Source organism: Egretta garzetta, unplaced genomic scaffold (genome assembly GCF_000687185.1).
Source record: "Egretta garzetta isolate BGI_Z169 unplaced genomic scaffold, ASM68718v1 scaffold70, whole genome shotgun sequence".
NCBI lineage: Eukaryota > Metazoa > Chordata > Aves > Pelecaniformes > Ardeidae > Egretta > Egretta garzetta.
Window position 1 is genome coordinate 2,657,450 of NW_009258539.1, and position 24,237 is coordinate 2,681,686.

At 40.4% G+C, this 24,237-nt stretch overlaps 1 protein-coding gene across 1 annotated transcript; it reads right to left on the reverse strand.

Moving 5' to 3' along the window:
• Positions 1-8,643: 8,643 nt before the first annotated feature.
• On the reverse strand, positions 8,644-23,217 carry PRRG1 (proline rich and Gla domain 1). The gene is made up of 4 exons (XM_009646433.2): positions 23,179-23,217; positions 20,613-20,844; positions 16,239-16,399; positions 8,644-9,165 (listed from the first exon to the last, which is right to left on the reverse strand). The coding sequence occupies exons 1-4, from the start codon at positions 23,215-23,217 to the stop codon at positions 8,644-8,646; spliced, it is 954 nt and encodes a 317-aa protein (XP_009644728.2).
• Between the last annotated feature and the right edge of the window lie 1,020 nt (positions 23,218-24,237).

Sequence of the window (24,237 nt, forward strand, 5' to 3'; positions counted from 1 at the left end):
TGACTGTCAGCTGGCCAATCATTTTGTCATCGTCACCTGCACAGAGGCAATACCAGATGAAAGGTCCAGAGGCTCTACCTGACTCTGAAAACCTGTGTCCGATGGCAAAATGAACTCCGCAGGTCTCTATCCTTTGCAAGCCCTGGCGCAGAAGATCTGCTGGGAAAGGGCAGGCCAGAGGGAGGTGGATGTTTTAGTGATGTAGGGTAGCGCTACTCAGCTGCCTGGGAGGACATTGTGCGTATGTCTTGCCCCCAAAACAGAAGTCTGAGAATGGGGCTTATATCTTTAATGTCACTCTTGGTGCTTCTATCTTTAATGTCACTCTTGGAGAAGCCTTTTCCACAATACGGCACAAATTATGGTGCAGGGAGTACTGGTGAAGTGAGATGGCTTAGTCAGCCTCATCAAGATGAGTAAGTTTTTACACAGCAGCCTGGGAATCTCTGGACAAATGAGCAATGCGGGATGGTCTTTTTTCAGTCAAGTTGCTAGGAGACATCACTGTAGTCAATCATATAACCATCAACTACTGCTGCTCAGGATTTTTTTAATAAACTCTTCTGTACTGAAGAGTAATTCAGTGAAGCTGAAATTGCTCATGGGACCATGCCAGTTTTGACAAAAACAAGCAACAAAACCTGCACTGGCAAAGACTTTTCAGGTTCCAGACGGAATTTGTGATCCAAAAAGTATAATGGGAAGGTTGGTGCCACCAGCACACAAAAAACCCAAGAGGAGCAGCTCAAACCCACATCCTGTGATATCCGTTAACAGACAAATACTGGTCTGCTTTCCAACAATCCATAAGAAGCTAGTAAGTATATTAAGTCTATGGTAAGTATTTTAAATTCACTATACCCAGAAATCTGCATATATTGTAGGAAATTTCAAGGGGTTTTGAAGTTCAAAAAAGATGAAGACTGCTAGCCTGGTCTAATGTGCAAAGCAGCCTGCAATGGAGGAAACCCAAGTTCAAATCCTTGCTCCAGGGCCATGGGTGAATGGCAAGGTCAGTGCAAGAACCAGGCCTTCCTCGTGGGCTGGGGATTTGCCGACAGCCCCAAGCCACTGAGTATTTTGGCACTGGTATCATGATTTTGTGAATGCTCCTCAGGCTGTCAATGTTGTGCTGACGCAGAACAGTAAATGTTGAAATCTGAAAGCCTTGTGCAAGACAGAAACCCCTTTTTTAAACACTTCTCCTGCCAATGGGTGAGACGGTAGCGTTTTCACAGAGCCAAGCTGCCTGTGTGGAAAACCTGAAAGTTAGTGAAGGTGGCAGCACAGATAGGTAAGAAAGGGAAGTTGAGTTACAAATAACACTTCATAAGGCTGAAAAAAATGATCAGAGAGAACATAACATTAGAAATTATTTCCAAACTTACGTTTCTTCTAAAGAATCTGCACAATAAAAATATCAACTTTTATGTGCTTCCCAAGCATGTGAAAGATTTTAGGGGGGACAGAACAAGGAGTTATCATTATTCAGCACTGTTATTAAACAAAACGCAAAAATCGGCAAGAGAAAAAAAACCAAACCACCCAGAAATAGAAAAATGAAGCGTCTAGCTTTTTACCATTACCAGACCTATCTGACTAAATGTGCCAGACATCCTTTCATCTTGCAGAAGTTATTAAACTGTTAAAAAAAAAATAAAATCGGGAGCTCACACTGAGAATAAAAAAGCTACATGAACATCAACACCAGTTCCTATAGCGCTACTCAGAGCGCAGCTTTGGCGGCCTTGCCCAGCGCAGGCTGCTCCCGGGGCATGGGGGTGCTGTGCCGGGCAGGGCTGCGGGGCCTGGCCGTGCCAACACGGCGCGGACGTGGAAGAGCACCTGTCCCTGGGGACCACTGGGGACACGTAGACATGAAAGCAACGTTTTGTTCCCAGCTGCCCCCACGCCTCAAATTGTGTTGAGCACCCACAAAGTGGGGAACAAAACCTTCAAGCATTACAATGTGCTTATTGTGGGCAATGCCCACAGAAGGAACAACACGCAATTGCCTGGGCTGTGCTAATTGTCAGGATGACGGAGCTGCCCCCTGCCCACGAGTCTCACTATGCTGGCAGACGGGCTGCTGCCCGCAGCGCACAAGCAGCCGTGCCGCAGCTCGCTGGTGCTGTGCCAAACCCTCCCCAGTGCAGCGGGAGCGCCCAGGGCGGCAGAGTCCGTCTTTGGTTTGGGTTCAGTGTTTTGTTGTGTGGAAGGCAGCCGTTTTCATTTTAAAGTTGGTATTTACCTTCAACCTTCCACGCTCATCAGGTGCTTTCACAGAGGAATTTGCTTGCTGCTGCCTACGCTACCAGCAAATGAATGTGCAAGCGTGCCCAGCCTTTGTTATACTTTGACTAGGACTCTTGAAGTCAAGGCAAGTTGGAAACGATCCAAAACACGATCTCACATGGCTGTTGGATGGAAGAAGTACACGTAGAGACACCAATGTAATGTTCAGGGATGCAAGCCCACAAGACTGCACGTGAAAAGGGGATACTGAGGCATAAGTATCATTATTGGGAGACACAGCAGACATCAGCACGGAACTTTTCAGTTTTATTTAAAGCTCTGGTGAGGTGGCTACACGTAAAAAATGTAGTCTGACCAACTCTCATGCATGGGGTTTTCTTTCAGAGGGCAGATAGATATATTTCATCTTCATCCAACTGTAAGGGAAAAACTATGGACACAATAGAAAAATGAACTGAAAAGCAGACAATGCAGAAATAAAGAAATAAAAAATAACAGCAATTCCAATAGTAAATGGAAATAAATGACTTGTGATAAGGCAGTTTAGGTGTACCAGACAGGGAACATTTTTGAGCTGGTCACATCGTCCTTGCTATTTTCTGACAGTATCACTTTTCGCAGAAACTCCTGGCACGAAACGTTGCCCACAGTGGTTTTAATCTTGGAAACGATCCACGTGCGGTGGCTGCCTTAAGACTGGAAGTTAAAAGGCCACAGGCGGCAATAGCCCCTGCCTCACCATGTGCCACAGCAGGCTGCTGCCTGCATCTGCTCCCAAATGCCTGCATTCAGCCCCTCAGCTGTGTTTGTCCAGCACCAAAATATTGCACGGGGGGTGAGCAAGCCAGCAAGGTAAGGGGACAAGCTGGCAAGCTTGGGTCCCAGGTCCTCGTATGTAGGGACCTCGCAGCATGCAGTCATTGAGCAAACAACTTGAGTCCTTGTGCAGAGAGAGGAGCGGGTGCTGTGCCACTGCCAGCGGCAACGGTTGAGTAAGAAAATAAAGAAAAAAAATCAAATTGGGAGCCTTTGACCTATGGAATTGGTCCAGGGCCTGTTCTGTGGGAAAACACATCCTACGCCACGGGAAAGGCCAGGAAGACAGCCTGGTACAGATTACTCCTCACGCAGAGATGTCATTGCTGGGAGTATCGAAATAAATTTTCTGAGTACTTGTTTCCTTCTTGCTTTAAGCTCTTCAGCTAACCCCAGGAACCTTGCAGGAACCTACAAAGCTTCCAAATGGAGAAGGAAACAGCAGGTCACGCTAAAAGGTTCCATTTTGATTCTTAGATTTTGTTGTTTCTAAGACAGGGGAAAAGAGCACAGCAGTTAATGTGATTTTATTGCATGATACTCTGAGAAAGGACAGGTAAAGAGAACGCAGGTCCTAATGTTACAGCAAATGTTGATGCAGAGAGCTAATGGTAAGCAAATGCTGGGTAATATATACAACCAAGAGAATATACGCAAGGCCCTTCCCGCACTGACTTGTTGCTTAGCATTCAGTAACTCACCGCCAAATCAAAAATACAATTACTGAGATCCTGCTGCAGAAGAAAAGTGTAGTTCAACTTTCTGGTAAAGCTCAATCACCCTGTAGCAAATCAATCAAGCGAGCAACGAAATAGTACAGATGTCACCTCACTGCTTTCAGCTGAACATGGGTTTTCTTCCCTTTAAAAATCAAGCCAGTAGCACTAGGAAATATTTAGAAAGTTCACATTATGCAGAAGATAAAAAGGAATCTATCGGTGTGATTTAGAGTGGCAGAGACCAGTGTTCAGGGCATATGAACCAATAAATAATGAACATTCATCACTAGTAACCTGGCACGACGATTTGATTTTTATAGACCCTGAGATTCACGATACCAGTTTAACATTATACCCACCACGTTCCAATAGCTGCATGCCGGGCATGCAGAGGCAATCATGCACTGAACCATGTGCAACCACGTTAGCCAGTGCTGATGGATGTAGGCTCGGGATGCTGAACGTGTCCCTGCACAGCGAATGCCGCTTAACCCAACGGGGAGTGTTCTGTTGGGACGGCCTTGGTCTGAGCTGCGCACATACAAGCTGGCCGAGGGGAGCAGGGTGCTACATGACGCACACGATGGCTTGGAAAGTCACACACGCTCTGTTGCTCTGTGTGACTCTTCCTGCACTTCTGTTATGTACAAAACTGTTTTTTATTATGTTTTTATTGTGGTTTTTTGTTATGTACAAAACTGCACTCGTGTTCATGAAACTCTAAACTACATGCCTCCTGTCGGGCTTCACTAACATCTCCAACAGCCTCCAGCTATGCAGGGAGCTAGTGAAAAAATACCAGGGACACATTCTGCTGAACATTTGTCTTGACTGGAATGGAGATCTTTAGTTCCCAGCAAGGACCATTACACAAGGGGCTTTTTTTCTTGTTCGCTACTCATTCACATGATGCAAAATTCTGCAACCACTTCCTTTCAAATGGCTGAAGCCAACTTTGAAACGAAGTCCCCTGACTTAAGCTTTTTTTGCTATGGTGTACTGTTTCATTTTGTTGTAACAATTTCTGCTTTCCCTCTGCCTGCGATGGTTATTTAGCTATGGCTACAACAAATGCTTTTTTTAAAAAATGGAAAATAAACAAAATCACAAATCTGATTAAAAGTGAGCCTGAATGTTGAAAGAATATATTTTATCGAAACAACCGATTCACTGCAAATGATCAAGTACATAAAACAATGGAAATGAAAAGAGCATCACTTAAATACACTGCAGTTTTGTAGAGCTGATATTTTGAAACATGAGGCATCTTAAAAAACTTTATTTAGCATATCCAAAAACAAACGTTACAAAAAATTTTCTATAAACATAGGCAAAATTGTTTAAATAGGATAATTTAATGTAAACCAAACCCCTTTAAAATATGCAATACTGTAATCAGAGGTTATTTACAACCAGTGAAGACAGAACAACCTCCACTAATGCTAAATATCATCTAAGTAAATAATTAATTTCCATAATTTCTTAAAACAGCGACACATATTTAAGCTAGTTTTAGTAGATAAATCATCTCAATCCTAATACAAGATGAAACTCAATGTTACATTCAGAAGGGGGAAAGGCAGTATCCTGACTATTCATGTCATCAGTCGAGATAGTACTGCGTTCAGACTTGCAAAACCGTTAGAGAGGTACAACTACAAATTTATAGTGTTTATTGCATAACACTGCAATTACAGGATAGGTAAAACTACTAAGTGATCTGCAAAAAAAAGCTGTATAAAAACCCAGTACAATTGAAATTTTATTTTTCAATCAGGTTAGAAAAGCCAGCCACAAGACTAAGGTATTTTCCTACATTTCACAAAACTGAACAAAATAGTTTGCAATTTGACATTATTACAACATGGAGAATGCTGTTCATGTCTCAGAGGAAATACATTTAGATAACTGTTCCACCAAGTTTTCTTTAATTTTGAAATTTATTCACCAAGACATATGTTTATAGCCCACAATGTCTTCATGCTCATGTACATTGAAAAGACATAGCCCAATAAATTCCTAGACCATTGTAGATATTTGGTTGTGGGTTTTTTGGAAAGACAAGCATCACTTTTGCATTGCACATAAAGGTATCTACAGGATACAGCAACACACTCGACTCAAGAGCCAGAAACATAAAGCCACTAAAAGTTGTAGTGGAATACAGAGTAATAAAAAAAAAAAAAAAAAAAAAAGAAAGAAAAAAAACAACCAAGAAGAGCCAGCTCATCTCTAAATTAGACTGCCCATGTTCAGGGGATGACAACAGCTGCTTCATGACCTAATGTGAAATGGGTGATCTCCATGCATTTCCTACAGGGAAGTCTTATATCCAAATAAAACAAGTTACTGCTAAAACTACTAGCTGTGCTGGCAGGCACAGGAGATGCCAATATGGCATGGACATTGAAATACCAGCTCTTTTTGAGGTGGTTCCTGCACATTGAGATGAGGCACTTTGTTTCGGTAATGTCTGCCTAAAGCAGTGTATTAACTGTTGCTCAGTATAAAAGGAGCTTTAACTTCTACAAGTGACAATTCAGGACATACAAGAGCTAAAACCACTTCAAAAAAAAAAAAAAGGTCAGGCAGGCCAAAAACAAGACCCAGGTAATTCTTACAAGTGTCCAAACCATATTGTACTTATCTACCCAGTATGTATTATAAATAATAAATATAAATGAGCTATCTTTTTTGACAACAGTTTGGCCTGAAGTTCATCCATTAACTCTAATACAACCTGCCTTAGCAACTGATGATCCCCAGTAGACAACTTAGGCAACCTACTCTTTGCCAAAAATGAGAACATAAAAATTTATCATAAAATCCTTACTTCATTTGTCAATGCATTATATCAAATTCTTACAGAAGTGTGCATATACACACCCATGTATGACCATACTTTTCAGCAGTTTTCTGTAAAATTCCTTAGGAAAAAGATGGGGCAAGCCCCCATGATATGGTAGACACCAACACACACCTTGGACATTAACAGCAATTTCAAAGGGATGGCACTGTCATTTCATTTGAGGTCTTTGGAACAAGATGGAGTTTGGGTTTCTGTAGTAAGAAAGCCAACATAATAGTAGTCCTTCAGGGCTAAACACATTTCAGTTGGTGCTAATTCATTAGTAGAACACAGAACAATACTAAAAGCTAATGCCACGCTACCTTGGTACCTTCTTGGGAAGAAAGAAAACTGAAATGAAATTCACAAGCTAAACTGAGCAATGAACTTTTAAATCAAGCTGGGAGAATCCCCACGCTACAGCTTGCAGCAGCTGAACTATCATCAGCATCTAAACCAGTTGGTTCAAATTCTGTGCAAGCCTCTATTCTAACTTGCGTCAAGTCTGACAGAAATCCACGTCTCTTCAGCCTCAAAAAGTCACTCCAGACTAATGCCTGGGGGTAATGCCTGCACTGTGCTCCTAGGAATACAACATGGTGGGTCCTCACGGTTCTGCCCCACATCAGGTGGGCTCCACAGCTCACAACTGGAGACAGCAGAGCCAGGCTGGCCACACAACTTCTGGAGCTTCCCAGCACCTTATACTCTGACAGGCACCTGCAACCTAAGAGCTGTGAAAAAAAGGCTTGTGTACACCGAGAGCAGAGTGCGCTTTAAGGATTCATGTAATGGATAAAAGCACTACATTGTTCTTAAAACTACTTACATTTTTCATTGTTTCTATTTCATTATAACATATTGTTAACTTTTCCGACAGAAGCACCTTTGTTGGAATGGATAAGCAATAAATGTATTTGCTGTTGAAAAAAGGTATCTATATTCTCTGCAAAGGATTTCCATAGCCACCAACACAAGGTGCACACATGGTACATGTAAGTACGCAAGTGGCAAAAGAGTATCAGGATTTGAGGAAGGGTTTTTATTTCATAGTTGGGGAAAAAAGTCACACACACTGAACGCTTTCCCTTTTTTCCCCTTTTAAAAAGGAAAGTAATACCTTTGGCTTTATGTGTTTAGGGATAATATCCTGCTACCCAATGAGGACTATGGTACGAAGACTATGATCAGGACTGTATCCATTCTTAAGTATTGCCGTACTTCATTATTTACCGTTGCATGAACTTTCAAGTTCTAAAGTTGACATATGCACGATTCTCACCTTTAGAATACACAAGTAAAAACAGAACACAGACAAAAAAAGTATGCTATTAAATTCACTAATTAGTATCTTGAATCGTTAGCTTCCAAACATTTACAGAATTTTGAGTTGTAATAGCAAAAGCTTTAGAACACACCTCTTCTGCTAGGACTCTGAAGTTATTGCTATTATGCCAGCATACTCTTAATGAGATACTGGTTTGAACACAAAGGCATACTGCTCTCAGCCTTCCAAGGGCCCAGGATGGGGTGCAGCGTGTAAAAAAAACCCAAGTGAGAAAAAGGAACTAGCCAGACAAGAGGCAATACTGCAAAATCAGTCCCCTTCAGTGTAAAGAACTATCTAAAGTGTTGCTTAAGCGTTGCTATTTCAGGCAATTCTGACAGCCCTCAGTGAGAAAGGGGAGGGGGATTCCACAAATCTTGTGAGGCATGTGAACAACTTTCTGAATAAAACAAGTGACACCCCTCAAAGCAGAGGTACTTTTGGGAAGTATGACAGAGCACCACATTTGTACCTGCACTACACTCTCAATACAGATTCCTTATCTTTTAAGACCTGCCGTAGTGGAAAAAATCCCAAACCCAAAGAACGAGTGAATCTAAAACAAAACTGAAGTTCATTGTACAAGTCCGTTAAATTACAGAAATGCATAATAAGCCAAGATAAAGTGCTACAAAATGATTAGTCATTTTTAAAAAGTCCATGGCAATCTTCTTGCTTTACTTATTACTGGTGACAACAGGAGATAGTGCAATTGCACTGGCTGAACCAGAATTCACAATGTCTTCGTATTGTGGGGGTGGATCTAAATGTTGTTCAGTTTCACTTCTCATACTGATTTCACCAGTGGCTTCCTCATATGAAGGAGGAGGATCACAGTTTGAGAGCCTTGTGGATATTGAGTCTGACCGTCCATCCGCATAGCTCAGACCTCCTGGAGAGAGCCCACTGACTTCATACATTTCCTCCTGTGGGGAATGAACAATGCTGAGAGGCGGCGGAAGTGGACCTCTGCCATCAGCCACAGCACCATCACCCATCGCTTCGTGGGCTCCCCTATGCACGTACACCGACTGTCTACGCATTTTCTTTTTAAACAGGCATCTCCATATGACAAAAATGACAATGAGGATAACAAAAAGGCCAATGATTAATGGAAATGCAAGGTAAAATGAATACCAGGTATGTCCTGTGTTACTTTCTCCCTGAAGTCCATTTTTGTAGACTTTCCAGAACTCCTTCTAGAAGAGCAAAACAGGATAAGTCAGAAACTATAAGACAGTTAACAAATACACTGTAATCAAGCTGTTTTAAATTAATTAGGAAAAAAGGCATTTCAAATACTCCTGATTAAAATAAGAACATGTACGGATAAGCACGCCCAATAAACTTTCAAAATCTCTTCTGATGTGGTTAGTGATACAAAAGGGGGTTGTTTTTTTTAAACCTACTCCTCACTGCTTTTAAGGTTCTTGTATCTGCACTTAATATTGACAAACCTGCAGCACAGACAGGCATAGGTAAGAAAAAAAAAAAAAATCTCAATCAGCATGCACATCACCCAACTGGTGGATCAAAATTTTTCAGCATCACTCAAGGTAAAAGTTAGGGGGTTTTGTTTGTGTTTTAAAATTGTAATAATATACTAATACAGTTTGACAGGGAAATACTGTTTCAGAATGACAGACCATTTTGGCAAAGCACATCTTGTACTGTCATCTCGTACTTTAGACTTCCTCCACCCTCTGGCTCATAAAGCAATTTTTGTCAGCTTATTTTGAGTTGATTCAGATCCCCTGTTTATAGTTAAAAATAGCTTCAGCACTGTAAGAATATTACACAGCTTATTACATTCTAGAAATTTTGACAACATTGCTACAGATAAATGGAACAGAAAGTGAAGTGAAAATATGAACAAGGGAAAACAAAGATGAAGGGGAACACCCGTACTTGAAAGTACTCTTTCCTGTATTAACATGCACAAGTAGGAGCACAAAGATCATGTCACCATCCAATTTTCTCTGCAGTGAATGCTATGAAAAACTAGTACAAAGAAAAGCATGCCCTGCCTCAAAAAAGTAGTCGTCCTCATCTGTAATGCAAGAGCTCTCCTACTAAGAAACACTTCCACTGTGTTTTATAGCCATGTATCATTTCAGAAAAAAAAAAAAAAAAAAAAAAAACACCAAAGAAATTTTGACAACATTGCTACAGATAAATGGAACAGAAAGTGAAGTGAAAATATGAACAAGGGAAAACAAAGATGAAGGGGAACACCCGTACTTGAAAGTACTCTTTCCTGTATTAACATGCACAAGTAGGAGCACAAAGATCATGTCACCATCCAATTTTCTCTGCAGTGAATGCTATGAAAAACTAGTACAAAGAAAAGCATGCCCTGCCTCAAAAAAGTAGTCGTCCTCATCTGTAATGCAAGAGCTCTCCTACTAAGAAACACTTCCACTGTGTTTTATAGCCATGTATCATTTCAGAAAAAAAAAAAAAAAAAGTAGAACCCCAAACAAATCCATGCCAGAAACTCTGAACTCTTTAGTGTCCTTCAAAAATGTAGAGCCCTGACCCACTCATATTCATGCCAGCATCTGTTTTAAATAATAGCACACATCTCACATGCAAGTATTTATAAAACACTCACCAGGTAAAATTGATATTGTCATTGCTCGGTTATTAGTAAATGATGTATTCAGGTTGCAGACTGACTGACTTTGTCCACAAACAAATCAGATCCATCAACCTTTTTAGTTCAGGACTGCTGCCACATGATCAGCGTTAAACAGATAATGCCACCAAACTGATCTCAGAGGTAGCTTGAGTCTGGAAGCAGCATGGCCCTGCTAGTGTGGAGACTAAGCTCGCCCTGTGCAAAGCTAGGACCAGGACACCACGGGCAAAACATACACTCACAATGCTTCTGGATCAGAATTTATTAAGGTTAGGAGCAATGCTATGTGCATGAAACAACTGGCTATCAAGTAGATTTTTTTTTTAAAAAGATAAATTAACTTGTTCTTGCCCCTATACTCAGTGCAAGTTCAAAACAAACAAAACCAAACCAAAATTTAATTCCTACAGCAATCCAGGAGCAGGCCTTTTTCCTGAATTCCAACGCTTGACTTCACAAGCACGTCATCACCGTGCCCCTCTCTTATGTGAGCCTAGGTCCAAAATCATCTAAGCTAAGTCAGGTAGCACGGACTTCAAACAAAGTAAGCAAGTCTTGGAAGATGAACGAACCTCTCTAGATATGTCTCTGCAAGGGCCTTCCTCGATGCATTGTTCCACAGTGATCAACTGTGCTGACTTCAGAAAAACATATTTGAGGGGGGAAACTAACAGTAAAAAATGAAATTAGCTGTACAACTGGGGACTTCTGGGATCTCTGCACAATAAAAAAACAACAAGCCCAACAACCTCACCTCTCCCCACAAGATCACCAGGCAATTAAGAAGATCTGTTACCTATTTCCATCTGGTTTGAATACAACTAACTAGATTCTTTAGTGGAATAAATAATAAATACATTCTTGACTAAAAAAGCAGAAAAAGATTCAGTAGGATCATTAACTGCTATTAACTGGAACCAAGCTTCCCACTTTGCTGTTCTGCTGCCTCAATGGCAGCAAGGAATAAACTGGTAGCCTGTTTGGTTTTGAGGCCAAAGTTGCAAAGATTTACTGGAAGTCATCAAATATACTGTGCAAGGATGTGTCATTGACTCTGTGGAGGAGAAAGGTAGTTTTGATGAAAAAGGTGAAATCACACTTTTCCCTTAGCAGTTTATTTTGTATTGCAGATTACAGAGGCTATGCACCCTCTCCGATGTAAGGGTCATAAATTGTGACTGGTATTTTAGTACTGTTTTCATGTTACTTCTAGCTTGGCTCTATCTCCTGGAGAAAACATCTCTGTACCTTCTTCAGAAAGCTGAAATACCAGCAGCTCTCCTCGTCACTCTGCAACATGGCAAAGCAGGAGAAAAGTTGTTTTCCCAGAGTGGCAGGCAATTAGTTCAGAACAGGGTGTGGGGCTGCAGGGGATGTTCAAGTTGATGGGGTGACCAGACAGGTGAATAAAGAGCTTAAGGTAACTGCCTTAAGGATGAAAGTAGTTTAGTGCCCACTTTCATCCACATGCAAGGCAAAGGAAATTCCGAGACAGTTTAGAGACACAAACCCCTGTCAAAAATTACAGTGCTTCACGTCTAAGGCTATCTTACAGAAACAAGAGGAATAAAGTTTTGCACACAGGTGAAAAACACTAAGAAACACACACTTGTTCAGTCATTTAAAAAAAGCTGTCTCTAAATTTTCCTCTTTGGGAGGGGAAAAAACCCAAACCCCCAAACCCAAAAAAATAAACCCACAAAAAACCACCAACAAAAAACTTACTAGTGTACTAAACCCGAGGTTTCCAGTTTGCATTTTTGCAAGCCAAATCTCAGAGAGAAGCACAAAGGCTTTTAGTTCTAGACTGAGAGAACTGCAGGAAACTAATACTTCAGGTCGGAGCTGCGCAGCTGCCAAGCAGCTTCCCCTCTGCTCCCTCATCCCACAGCTATGCTGCACCGTGAAGGTGCAGGAGGAGGACAAGCCATCTGGTCAAAGTCAAATCACGCCACAGAGAACCTCGATGAATTTGCACAGTGTGTACAGGTTAGTACAAACTGCTATGAAAAAAAACAAAGAGGGGGAAATACTGAAAGCCTAGGAAGTAGCTGCAGAGCTCTTACAGAAAACTAAAGAGTAATTTAGAAGTTGGAAAACTCACAGCACAAACATCCCTCCCACAGTTGCTGGTCTCTTAAACCAGCAACAAAAAGGACTTTCTACCTGACAACATTATTAACTCGTGATTTATGAAAAGGACACTCCAGTAATCATTTATCCTTGAGTGCTGTACAGCTGGGAATACCAGACGTATATGACTTAAAAGGCTGAAAAACTAAATTAAGCAGGCCACAGAATCAGATAACAGCAATGGAAAAGACTTAGAAAACATCTAGCATATTCCCACCAAGAGCTACTTTTCTGAATGTCCCTTACTGCTTTGGCAAATCCAGTCTGAAACGATCAAAACGGATTCTCCAGGGCATCCCCCACAAAGACAGTTACAGCCAATTTCTCAGAATCTTGTTTCCCTTTTATTTCTAACACTTCTCAGAACAGAGTCAGCATCAGTCAACTGGATCTGAATGCTGAATCAAATAAGGGATCCACATGAAAGTTCAGACTCACACCCTGCTGAGAATTTCAGCTGAGGCCTTTACCACATTTGGCACCATTGTCATCGTCAGATGATTCTTGGTCAATTGTCTGACTTGTTTTAAAGGTGGACTAACAATATGCCAGTCAGAAGACTGCTTGGTATTCAGTAGGTAGAGGATATGTACCAAGCAGTAACGGGAAGCGAGTGTACCTGCTATGCTGTTTTCTTCTAGTCTGCCCCCAACTTCAGGTGGTAGGAAAAGATTCACCTCTTCTCTTCTGGGTATTTATCCAGCATCCATAATTAGACACAGACTGATGCTAGAAGTCTTACTTGATTGTATCATTTTAGATCTGGTGCTGACGAGTTTTGTGTTGCTCGCTAAGTTTTTTAGTGGTTAGTTTGTTTGTTTTGCTAGAAGAGAGCTATACAGAGAACCTTGCAATTTCTGTAATACTTAAAATTTGCGCAAAATTTGAAACACAAATAAAGATCTGTGACTTCTAGCTTTTAAAATCTTCATGCAGTAGAATTTAAAAAAAAAAAAGAATTATCAGATACAAAACTAGCATCATTGCTTCAATCACACCCAGATACTTTGCACAGTAACCTCTGAAGAAATCTTTGAGTCTCCCGACAACCTTGGTCAACTGACCAGTGACCACAACACTGCTGCCTGCAGGCTACAGGTGCTACAAATAAACAGCTTTACTAGATCAGACCTAGGGTTCACCTAATCCGTTACCCTCTCCCTGACAAGAATCATTAGTGACTGCCGAAAGAAGAGTTCAAACATAAGCAGGCAGCGATACTCTTCCAGCTTCCACATATTTGTACTTCAAGAACTTCCCTTAGCCAAAGCTGACACCTTTTATTCAATGGTCCCAGATCGATTTATCTTCCGTTCATTTATATCATTGTTCTCTGAACTTACATAAGCTTTTTGGATCCAAGACATCCTGTGGCAAGGCAGTCCACAGCTCTATAATCTGTGGTGAGAAGAGGGACTTCTATTTGCTTTGAACCTGCACCTTCTGCTTTTCTTTGAGGCCTTCTTAGCTCTCCTGTCAGAAGGATGGCAGGTGGCTGACCTCAGTTCAATCTTCATGCTCCTCACAGACATCACATATTTCCTGATTTAACTCTTTTCCAATCTGTTCAATATTCAATTAAATACCCAGAATCATTTAGGCTGGAAAAGACAGAAGTCTTTTAATATCTTTGTCAACTGTCACACTTCTCTGGTCCTTTCTCAGCTACTAATTTGCTTTTTAGGAGACAGGGAGATCAGAGCTGTATGTGGCACGTTCAAGATGCGGGTGTGCAATAACATAATTATGTTCTCCATTTTGACCCCTATTCCTTCCTTTGGATCCTTACCACTTAAGATTTTTGCTTTGGTTTTGTTTTACTGCTGAGCATTAAATTCAAGTCTTCATAGATTCAAATTCAGATCTTGTTCCTGAGTTCAGTTCAGAACCAACCATATACATTATGAATGTTCCCTTTTCTCCCACATGCACTACATTTGTCAACACTGAATTTCATATTCTATTTTATCCACAAAGTCCTGCAAATTCTTCCCTGTTGGCTCTAGCCTTGCTAACATAATAGTATTATAATTAACTTTATAATTTCAAATAATAATTCTGAACCTATCAAAATCCCCAAGCCCCCAAAATATTAAAGGCATTCAGTATTTCTGTGACAGTTATGTGCGTACACTTAACATACACAAATGCTAACTTCCAAGAAAAACTCATGCATCAAAAATAACTTGAGGGAACCACTTGATATTATTTTAATATTACAAATCCAGATGTTGCACACCCCCCCAGAAGACTGCAGAAAAACAAAGAGCCAAGAGGATAGGATGAAAAACACAAAGAGAGAGATTACACAAAACAAAGTTACCGTGAGATAAATAAGCCTTGCAAGTATAATTCCCCTGTGCAAAACAACACAAGGGATAGAAACTTTTTTTGAAGATAAGTTTTCTGAGTCACATTTTCTAATGCCTGCTTTCCACTTTAGATTTATCCTCAAATTCAGCCCTAATTTCATCCATATCTGTCTTGAATTTAAAAAAAAAAATTCTTGACTGTATTGCATTAAATAGGTCAGATGCCACCATCAAAAACCCGTGTGCTGGTTTTATATGTTGGGAAACAATGTAAGATATGTTGGGTATGATGTGCAGCTATTGCTTGCAGAACCATTAGCCCACAAGCTTCTTTTAATTAGAGAAGCCAACAGACTTATGCAACAATTCTGTGTGGGCAGTATCTGCTTCATTCCCATCAAGTTAATGTATCACTGCCCTTGCGTAACACATGGTAGCACTGAAATTATTGTTCTTTCCATGTTTTAGATCACTGCTGCTTAAAAATACTCTCTGGGGGGCTTACAGATTTTAGCCTGAATAAGGCCATTAGAGTTTGCTTATTTTTAGACACGAATAGTCTGAACACTGAACACTTTGGCCAGCTACACCAGCACCTGGGATTCAAAGATGTATTTTAAATGGAAAGCTTTTTGAGTAGCTCACTCCTTTTACGCGAACACATTCAATAAACAAGTTATTCCACATAGTGAGATAAGTGAAGACTTGTGCCCTCTACTTCTGTATATTCTACATAACAGTCCCAATCCCATCATTTCTTCCAAGCAAGACAACTGCATTCATGATATCCAGGTCACACTTAAGTGTGTGATGATAGGAGAACCAGGACACAGGCTATTTGGGTAATAGTGCGGCCAAACAGATGACAATTTTGCCCACCTTTTCTCAAGTGGGAGTATTAATTCATATTCCTTTTCTTCCCAGCTGTTGATTTTCACAAGACTTAAGAGCATAATTATCTTTGAGACTTCTACCCCCTTCAAATTCAGTTTAATTGGGATGAAGGATTCAAAAATTATTGCTATGCAGTCTATCCATCTCCACTGTTCACCTTACTTGCTTAAAGAAATAGGCCAAAAAGAAAAACAAATCTAATGTAATGTTGGAAAACACACAAGCACTCAGCACACCCAAAAATTTAGTACCAATACACTCCACCCATCTTCAAATACACAAGAAAACATACCGTTTTTTCTTCATTTTCAAATGCTTCTCTTGCTTCTTCATAGCTACAGATTTCTTCTCTGCATTCATGTTCTATGTCACCTTGCTTTAATTCTTCCAAAAATGTGTTGGCTCTCGGGTATCTTTTTAACACAGAATTGGCTTTGTCCTCTGTTAAGAACACTGAATAAAAGGAGAGACAACACAGGTCACTTCTAAAATAGATACCCAAAACATCATGCTAAAACTGCTCGAAGAAAATGTGCTTTTGAGAAATAAAGGGCTTTTTCAAAGTTCTCCCCTTTATTTAATATGATAAAAGGCCCTTCCTAGTTTTATTCACTATTGCAAGTAGCTGGGCCTACAATTTCAGTAGTTACTGCTATAACGTCATACATGTGATGGACCTCAATTCAGCATCACGGTCATGTATACTTAAGCAAGACTGAAGCCGGTGCCTAAGAAGAGCACTCAGAAGAGACAGGCACATGCTCAGCACAGGCGACTTCTTAAACTAAGATGACACAGAACAAACAAATCCTGCTTGCAAACACCCAAAAAGATATTTGCAACTGCCTGAGGGCATCACAGCCAGCATACTCTTAAGTTTTTGATATAAATATTTATGAATATTACCCAGAGTCATACACACCAGAACAGCTGCATTTATCAAAGTTTGTAAGTTTTCTTAAGCAACTTTGAAGTAGGCTTGCTTCCCTTCACTCCAGAAATATCAACCCTGAAATAGTGACCCTTTTGGAGGTGTGTGGGGGAAGTAGCCTCTTTCTGTTTTCTTGAATCATACACAAAACCTCACCTTATTTGATGAATCAAATAAAACAACCCCAAAAGGCAACCGGCATTCTGACAAGGGTATTCTTGATTTGCTTTCCTTGGTTTTCTGTTCAGAGAAGAGAGCTGGAAGCAGCCTCTTTTCTTCTGATCCAGCTTTCCCTCAAATTCCCTGACCTAATGATTTTTACAGTAGCATGCCACAACTGGAACACTCCAAAATCCAGCAGACCCAGGAGGTACACCTGCAGTGAATGATGCACAAGTTCTCCAGGTATTTCAGGTCAGGAAGCAAGAACATTACGTCAGTGCAACACTGTTCTTGGGCTCTCGCTGCCAGCAAGAGGGGCTGATTATTCAACGCGCTGCCACACCAATACGCCCATACCTCTTTCCCAACCTATGCAATCATTTCTGTATTGGTTCATTTGCAGCTAGTCTGGGACCACCGATACAGCTACGCAGACAAAGTCTCACTGTCTGCTCAGGGATGGAGACTGGTTTAAGCAATGATTCATCTATAATTTTATATGATTCACTTTGCTGTATTTTTTTCTTTCTTAATAGTCTGACTTTGAACTTTAAAAAAGGATGGCAGCAAGTCTACAAAGATGGTCACTATACTTTTGCTTTCTCATAAGATAGATGGGGTGGTATTTTTCAGCAATGAGGCTACTATCATAATTAGACTATTCTACTTTAATTTCATTTTGTTTAGTCTTTGTGGTATACTTTTGTTATAAATCATTAGACAGTCATCTTCCTTTTGCCAAGGATTAAATTAAGATTGGAAGATTAAACTCCAAAATACCAGTCACTCCTATACCTCCACAGCTAAACACATGCGGTACGTACATGCACCACACAAATTACACTATTCATGATGTTACCAGGGGTTCAGTGCTGTTACCAGGGGTTCAGTGCATACAACTCTACAACTGCACCTATTGCAATTTTGGTTTTCTACAGCACCACAGGCGAGCACACGGGCATCTCCTATTGTGTAAGTTCACTAGCTAAATAACATAGAAATTAATACTCAAAAATCTCATCAAAAAGGCAAGCAAAAAAGGATGGCTTCTTTCCACTTCCCACACAATTTCTCCTGGCTCCCCTCTAGGCATGAAGAACTTGGTTTCTTTCAGCATGCCTCAGCGATCGCTTAAATGTGAAGAGATGAAGGACTGGTCCACATCAGGATGCCAGCACGCAGCCATGCATGGGGATGGAGTGCCTGCGCTCTGCCTACTTCTCACCCACTCCTCCTGTGGGCATTGCTGAAGTGGAACAAGCTACAGCCCAGACTCTCTTAACAGTGTCCATATGTGGAGCCACTGAAGAGTAAATAATGCACTATAAATCAAGTTTCCCTTCTTTCAGCAGATAAAACCTAGGGAATTTCATTTCACAGCTGGAATCTGTCCCTGTAAACAGCAATCAGACAAACTATGACAGCTTTGTACTGGATGCACAGGGAAAAAAAGGAAAGAGGAAAATGCAGGTAGCTGAAAATACCCCGATTTAAAGCTTCTGGCTCTCAGAAAAAACATACAAATCTTCATTTCTGCATGCACTTTCCAATTTACCAAAGAAGCAAGCTGAGAATAAAGGTTTAAAAGCTGGTATGTTACAAAATAGTACATTTGATACACAATGGGTAGAGTTCCTAGGTAATAGTTTAGTTTTCCAAAAAGAGCTAAGCATATGTTTCTGCTTTGAAATGCACCGATGAAGAACAGCAAAGCATTAAAATAATTCAAGAATGGCCAATATATGGCTTTCTAAAAAGAACAACTTTTTCATTTAGCAATTCATATTCAGAAAGTGTCTCTCTTCTCTCACAATACAGTACAGAAAATGCATATATCACAGAGACAAAAAAGCCCACTGAAGACAATAAACCACACCCCATATCAATTCTGAATGTATCTGATAAATAATGATCTGTGATTAGTCCAGACCACAAATGGCTTTTGACCCTGCAAAGCTGGAAAAAAATGAAGAATATTAATTTGTTTGTTTTGATTTGACATTTTTAAAGCTCTGCACACTCCTAGTGACTTTAAATTTTGTTCAGAAGTCAATACAAATGTAGCAAGGAAACATAAAAACATACACTGATCAAAGCAATCTCGATGGAGATACTGATTGAAACACAGTGATTTAATGAGAACCAGTCACTGCGTGATGAATCCTATAAAAAGAGATAATGGAACCATATTGCAGAAACCACTTTGACTTCTTAGTATTCCAGGACCATCAACATGTAGACATTCAGTTATAATTGCATAGAAGTGTGTAAAAAAACCTGCTTTGGGTTGGATGCCTACCCAGCCAAGCTACAGCATGGCTGACTTCACTGCACCTGTTACTGTGGAGCTGAAGATGATCAGGGAAGAATTGCATGTGGCAAGAATAAAGTAATGAAGCAAGATAAAACTTGACTTTCCACTATGTTACAAAGATAACTAGCAAATACAAGATAAAGGAAAAATGAAAATTATGATTTTGGCATTATGCAAGATAGACACAGGAAAAAAAAAGAGATCTAAATCCTCTTCTTCTCCCTCAATTTTTGTAGAATATAGATGAAGACCTACAACTCCCAAATTTAATGCACTGGAATAAATGTTTATTCCTTCAAACATGCTTGTGCTCTGTGTGTAACTGTAATACTGGGCTTTTAGCAAGTTTTTATGCATCAGAAAGCTACAAAAGAAACATTCCAAAGTCTTAGTTTGACTTCCTATTATGGAAGGGAGTAATACAGTCACATCAATCTATTACACATTCTCAGAAAAACCTGTGTGCTATCATAATAGCGAATAGATACTCTAGCAATGTGAAATTAAATCAGAATCAGAAAGAGACAGGCAAGGACACAAGAGGATAAATATGTCTCAGCCTGCCAGCTGAAGCTGTCACAGGCAAAGAAAATAGGCTTCAGGTCTTTAATGATACAAGGAACAGGGAGTAGCAGTGTGGGAAAAGTCTTCTGGAACACAGAAGTGTTACTGAAGCAAAGCCCAGGGCATCTGGGACACCAAAACCAGCTCTACTGAGAACATTATTGAGGCTTCCTTTTCCTGACTCCTTACCAACACCCAAGCAGATGGAAACCACAACCAAATACTAGAAATAAGCATTTCATTTTAAATTCGATGCTGCAGCTACTGATAGATTTGAGTATTTCTGTAGGTGACCTTAATAAAACTACTTGGTTTGTACAGGGCAGAAGGGAGAAAAACGTTTTAAGGATTTACATGTAAATCTTAAAAGTGACTTCTGCTCTATGATTCTGGAGTTACTGGGGCAAGCTTAAGAACAGCTAAACTAAAGTACACAAGGCTGGAATTTCAACTCTGTGGTCTTCACTCTGCAGACAGCTTTCAAAGATCCACAAATGAGATTGTGATGATTATTATGGTCTGCATATAGTATGATTCCAGTTCAGTTTAGTGTGAGCAAAGATCTGGACCATATGTAACACCAAAATCAGTTCAACAGCAGAGGACATTTTTTATGCAAACTGACTGGGATTTTGAGCAGAGGACAGTTTTGGTTAATGCCAAATGCACACTCATTACTAAGTTAACAAACTTACCACTATCCATGATGATGACTGTCAAGGCAGGGAACTTGCAAATATCAAGTCTGTAAACAAAAGAGGAAACACCCTGTTGAGTTTGTGAATGATGAAGAACTTGGAAAACTTTGTCTTGATTCCCAGATAGCATTACAAATATACCAGTGTTGGAAACCCCATGATCCAGATTAATCCCTCTTTTCAGTTGTACCACCACTGCATGCAGACTAATTTCACTAGTACAGGAATACTATCCAAAAAAAAAAAAAAAAAAAAAAAAAAGAAGATAACTGCTGTGAAACTGTGAATGCTTTAACCTTTTTCAAAGTTTTCCATATTTAGAATATACAAGAACACTAATATGAAATAGAAGGCGTGTATCATTTTAAACAAATCTGCAACCTCTGTTTTACCTAATTGAACTTGAAAGGCATTACATTCTCCACTGTAACTACTTATACCTTATCTAGGACTTAAATTCACCCTGCAGAGATCATCAAGTCAACTCACTGTCTTTAGTCTATGGATCAGATTTTCTGAAGTCAGAGTGAACGCATGCAAATTAATTCCAAGTTCGCTACTGATTAAAACAGGATGCCTGCATAAAGTTCAAGGGCAGAACAAGACCTGTGATTTGGCAAAGGAACTTGCAATACATGTGAGGATCCCAACCTGCCCTACAAGAACTTACATGTACTTTATACCTCATGTTGGAAGGAGAACAGACAAGAGATGCTCTCAGTCAAGAAAGTGCCTGAAGCTCGTTGCACCCACCAGGCAGACAGCCAATGAGAATTGCATCTGAAGGCAGCAATAGTAGTTTGAGGGACTGTTTTCAGTTTCTTGGAGTCTTTGTTAGTATGGAAAAAGTTAAGAAAATAAAAGCTTTCAGCAGAGCACGAGAAAGGTGTGGCTGTCTAACCAAGCTGGCGGACCACCACAAGGATAAAGGCTTTTTTACTAATAATTTGTCTACTCCTAAAGGTTAGCATTAGTTCTCCTTCAGAGGCCAGGTTACACATCAACGTATCGTACCATACTAATATCCTCAGTCCAAAACCTCATAAGGAAACCTCTCCATAAAAAAGTGGTAACTGCACATAGAAGTTGGCCATAGCTGCTATAATAAACAAGGAGGGAACGTTAAAACATCCAGCACGGCCCGTCCAACACTGTAATTTGTCATGCAAGAGCAGACTGCAGTACTTGTAAGGACTGCTGCCGAAGTGAACGGAGCTCTATAAAGACATCCCAGTCTGCTACTAAAATTGTAGGGCTGGGACTACAACACATGTGGGATGGAGGAGTAAACTGATTTTAAAGCAAGTTCATCAAACCTCTGTAAAGGCAAAAAAATGTGAACAAACAGCAGACAATTAAAGCACTCTTAAATCTCACCATCATAGTGTTTAGCTTTTCATTCCTACATATTGTAGGGTAACAGAAAGAGAGGGCTTAACAAAATTCTTCAGAATACACCTAACCTCCCCTAACAGCCTGAATTTTTCTTAGCAGACCACTCTACCCAAGACAAAACTGCCTTTGCCACTTGCTTTTTGAAAAAAAATAAGATTCGTGTCATTTTCTGGGTAGTCACATTGTTACAACCCAAGTATCTGTGCAGACGAAATTGCCAAGCTTTTAATAATAAAGAAGTCATACAAAAATTTGGCTACTGGTGTAACTATTCTCTTCCTCTGTTACATCATGAGTTTCTTCTACCATTTATTACCCTGCAGTTTCAGATGGATGCTTTTGCAACAGTCCCTCAAGTAAGATTCACAGCAATAGAAGAGCAAAGCCCACGAGTGCTCTCTCGCCCTGTTGAGCTGCAGTAACAGTGCACAAAATGCACCTTGCCAAGCTTCCCCTCTCTACTGGGGATGTTTTTCTACATTAAATTTCAGTTAGTCTTTAACATTGCCCCCTTTTAACAAATAACTTGGGCGTGGATTTCAACAACATTAAAAAAACCAGAGCAAAACACACGCATCCACATCCGTGCTCACTGAGTCACAACCAGACGGCTCTGCTTACTGGGAACTGTGGCAGAAACGAGGGGACTGACGTGCCTCTCCCCTGCTACAGGGACGCTTTCCACCGGGAGCAGAGCGTGGCACTGCCTACGAATGCAGAGCTGCCTTGGCACCTGGCAGTAGGTGCTTGGTACATCATGATCTTTGGGAATGAACATCAGGATATTGACATACACAGATTGGGAAATAGGGGGAAATGTGGAGAAGGAGAAGAAAAAAAGAACACAAAAGCAGCTTTTATTTTCTTCAGTGGAAAACAATGCAAGTATATTATGAGCTAGTGATAAAAAAGATTTGCTGAATTGGCAGCAAAACACAAATTGCATTTCTTTTCACCCTTCCTTCATCACAAAAGGAACCAATGTGCCCTTCTCTAGGAAATACCAAATGACAGATTTCCAGTGACTGCAATGCTGAAGCTTCCCTCCAACCATCTACATTAGATTCTTACAGCAATTACAAGTATTTAGAGCTCCCTGGAACTAATGATGTTAATTTTCCTAAAAACATGTGTCTTTTTTATGCACCCCTGCCTTCCCTCTCCATACCTCCCCAAACTTCTTCATTTCCAAGCTCCCACAAACCATGGCTAGTTTCCTGCCTTGACACCCAAATACCTGCTGGGCAAGAGGCTGATTGAGGACACAGGCAATGGTTTGCCCGGCCACTACACAGACGTTGCACTCACAGAACAGACTCTCCCACTGCAGAGGAACCACTTGGGTCTTTGCCCTCTACTTAACTGCCCCTTCCCCTAAAGGGAAGGAGCTTAATTATATTTTCGTCCTCTGCTCTCTGACAGTCTTGGTTCAAATTGACTAAATAGTTCAAGATTATTTGGAAGAAGGGATGGAACACAGACAGGTCCATAAATCTTTTTTACCTACATAAACCAGTTAATAAAACTGAAGAGGGCTGGCAACAGTACAGGCACATCTTGACTTGCTACTGACTCATTTATTCCTCTGGCCACCTCTTTATTTAGTTTCCTGCTGTTAAGCCTTCATGAACCTTACTGAAGGCTAGGATGGTCCTACGGTTTTAGAGCAATGTTTTTCATATATATACACAAATGCAAGAAAAAAAAAAAAAAAAAAGCCGACAGTTAGTATCTTACTACTAATAGCAAAGTTTATTGTTTCAGGAATCCCTCTTCCAACTGTCTTCTAGATATTACCGCCTCCACACCCTCCAAGAGGTTATACATCACCTTAGGTTTGCTTGTGGAAAGAGCGAAAACAGGGTGGACGTCACGCACAGCCAAGTTGAGTGTCAAATTCTGAGTTCAACAGCAAGGTGATGTACCTGACCAACAAGTGATCTTTTCTGACTGCCTACTTGGCTGTCAGTACAATGGTAAAAACACCAAAACAAAACCAACCATCCACTCCTAGTAGAAAATATAATTACACAGTGGGAAATACAATGAGTTCTAAAGCATATGAGACAGCAAAGGAAACATACCAACAAGGCCCATGTTATTTACCAGCAGTTACTGCACTCACCACCAAAGGGCTGCAGCATCTTACTGAGGAAAAACATTCTGTGTGAAAGTTTAAGAAAATAATATTGAAGTAACAAACCAAGCAGTACATTTCTTTTCACAA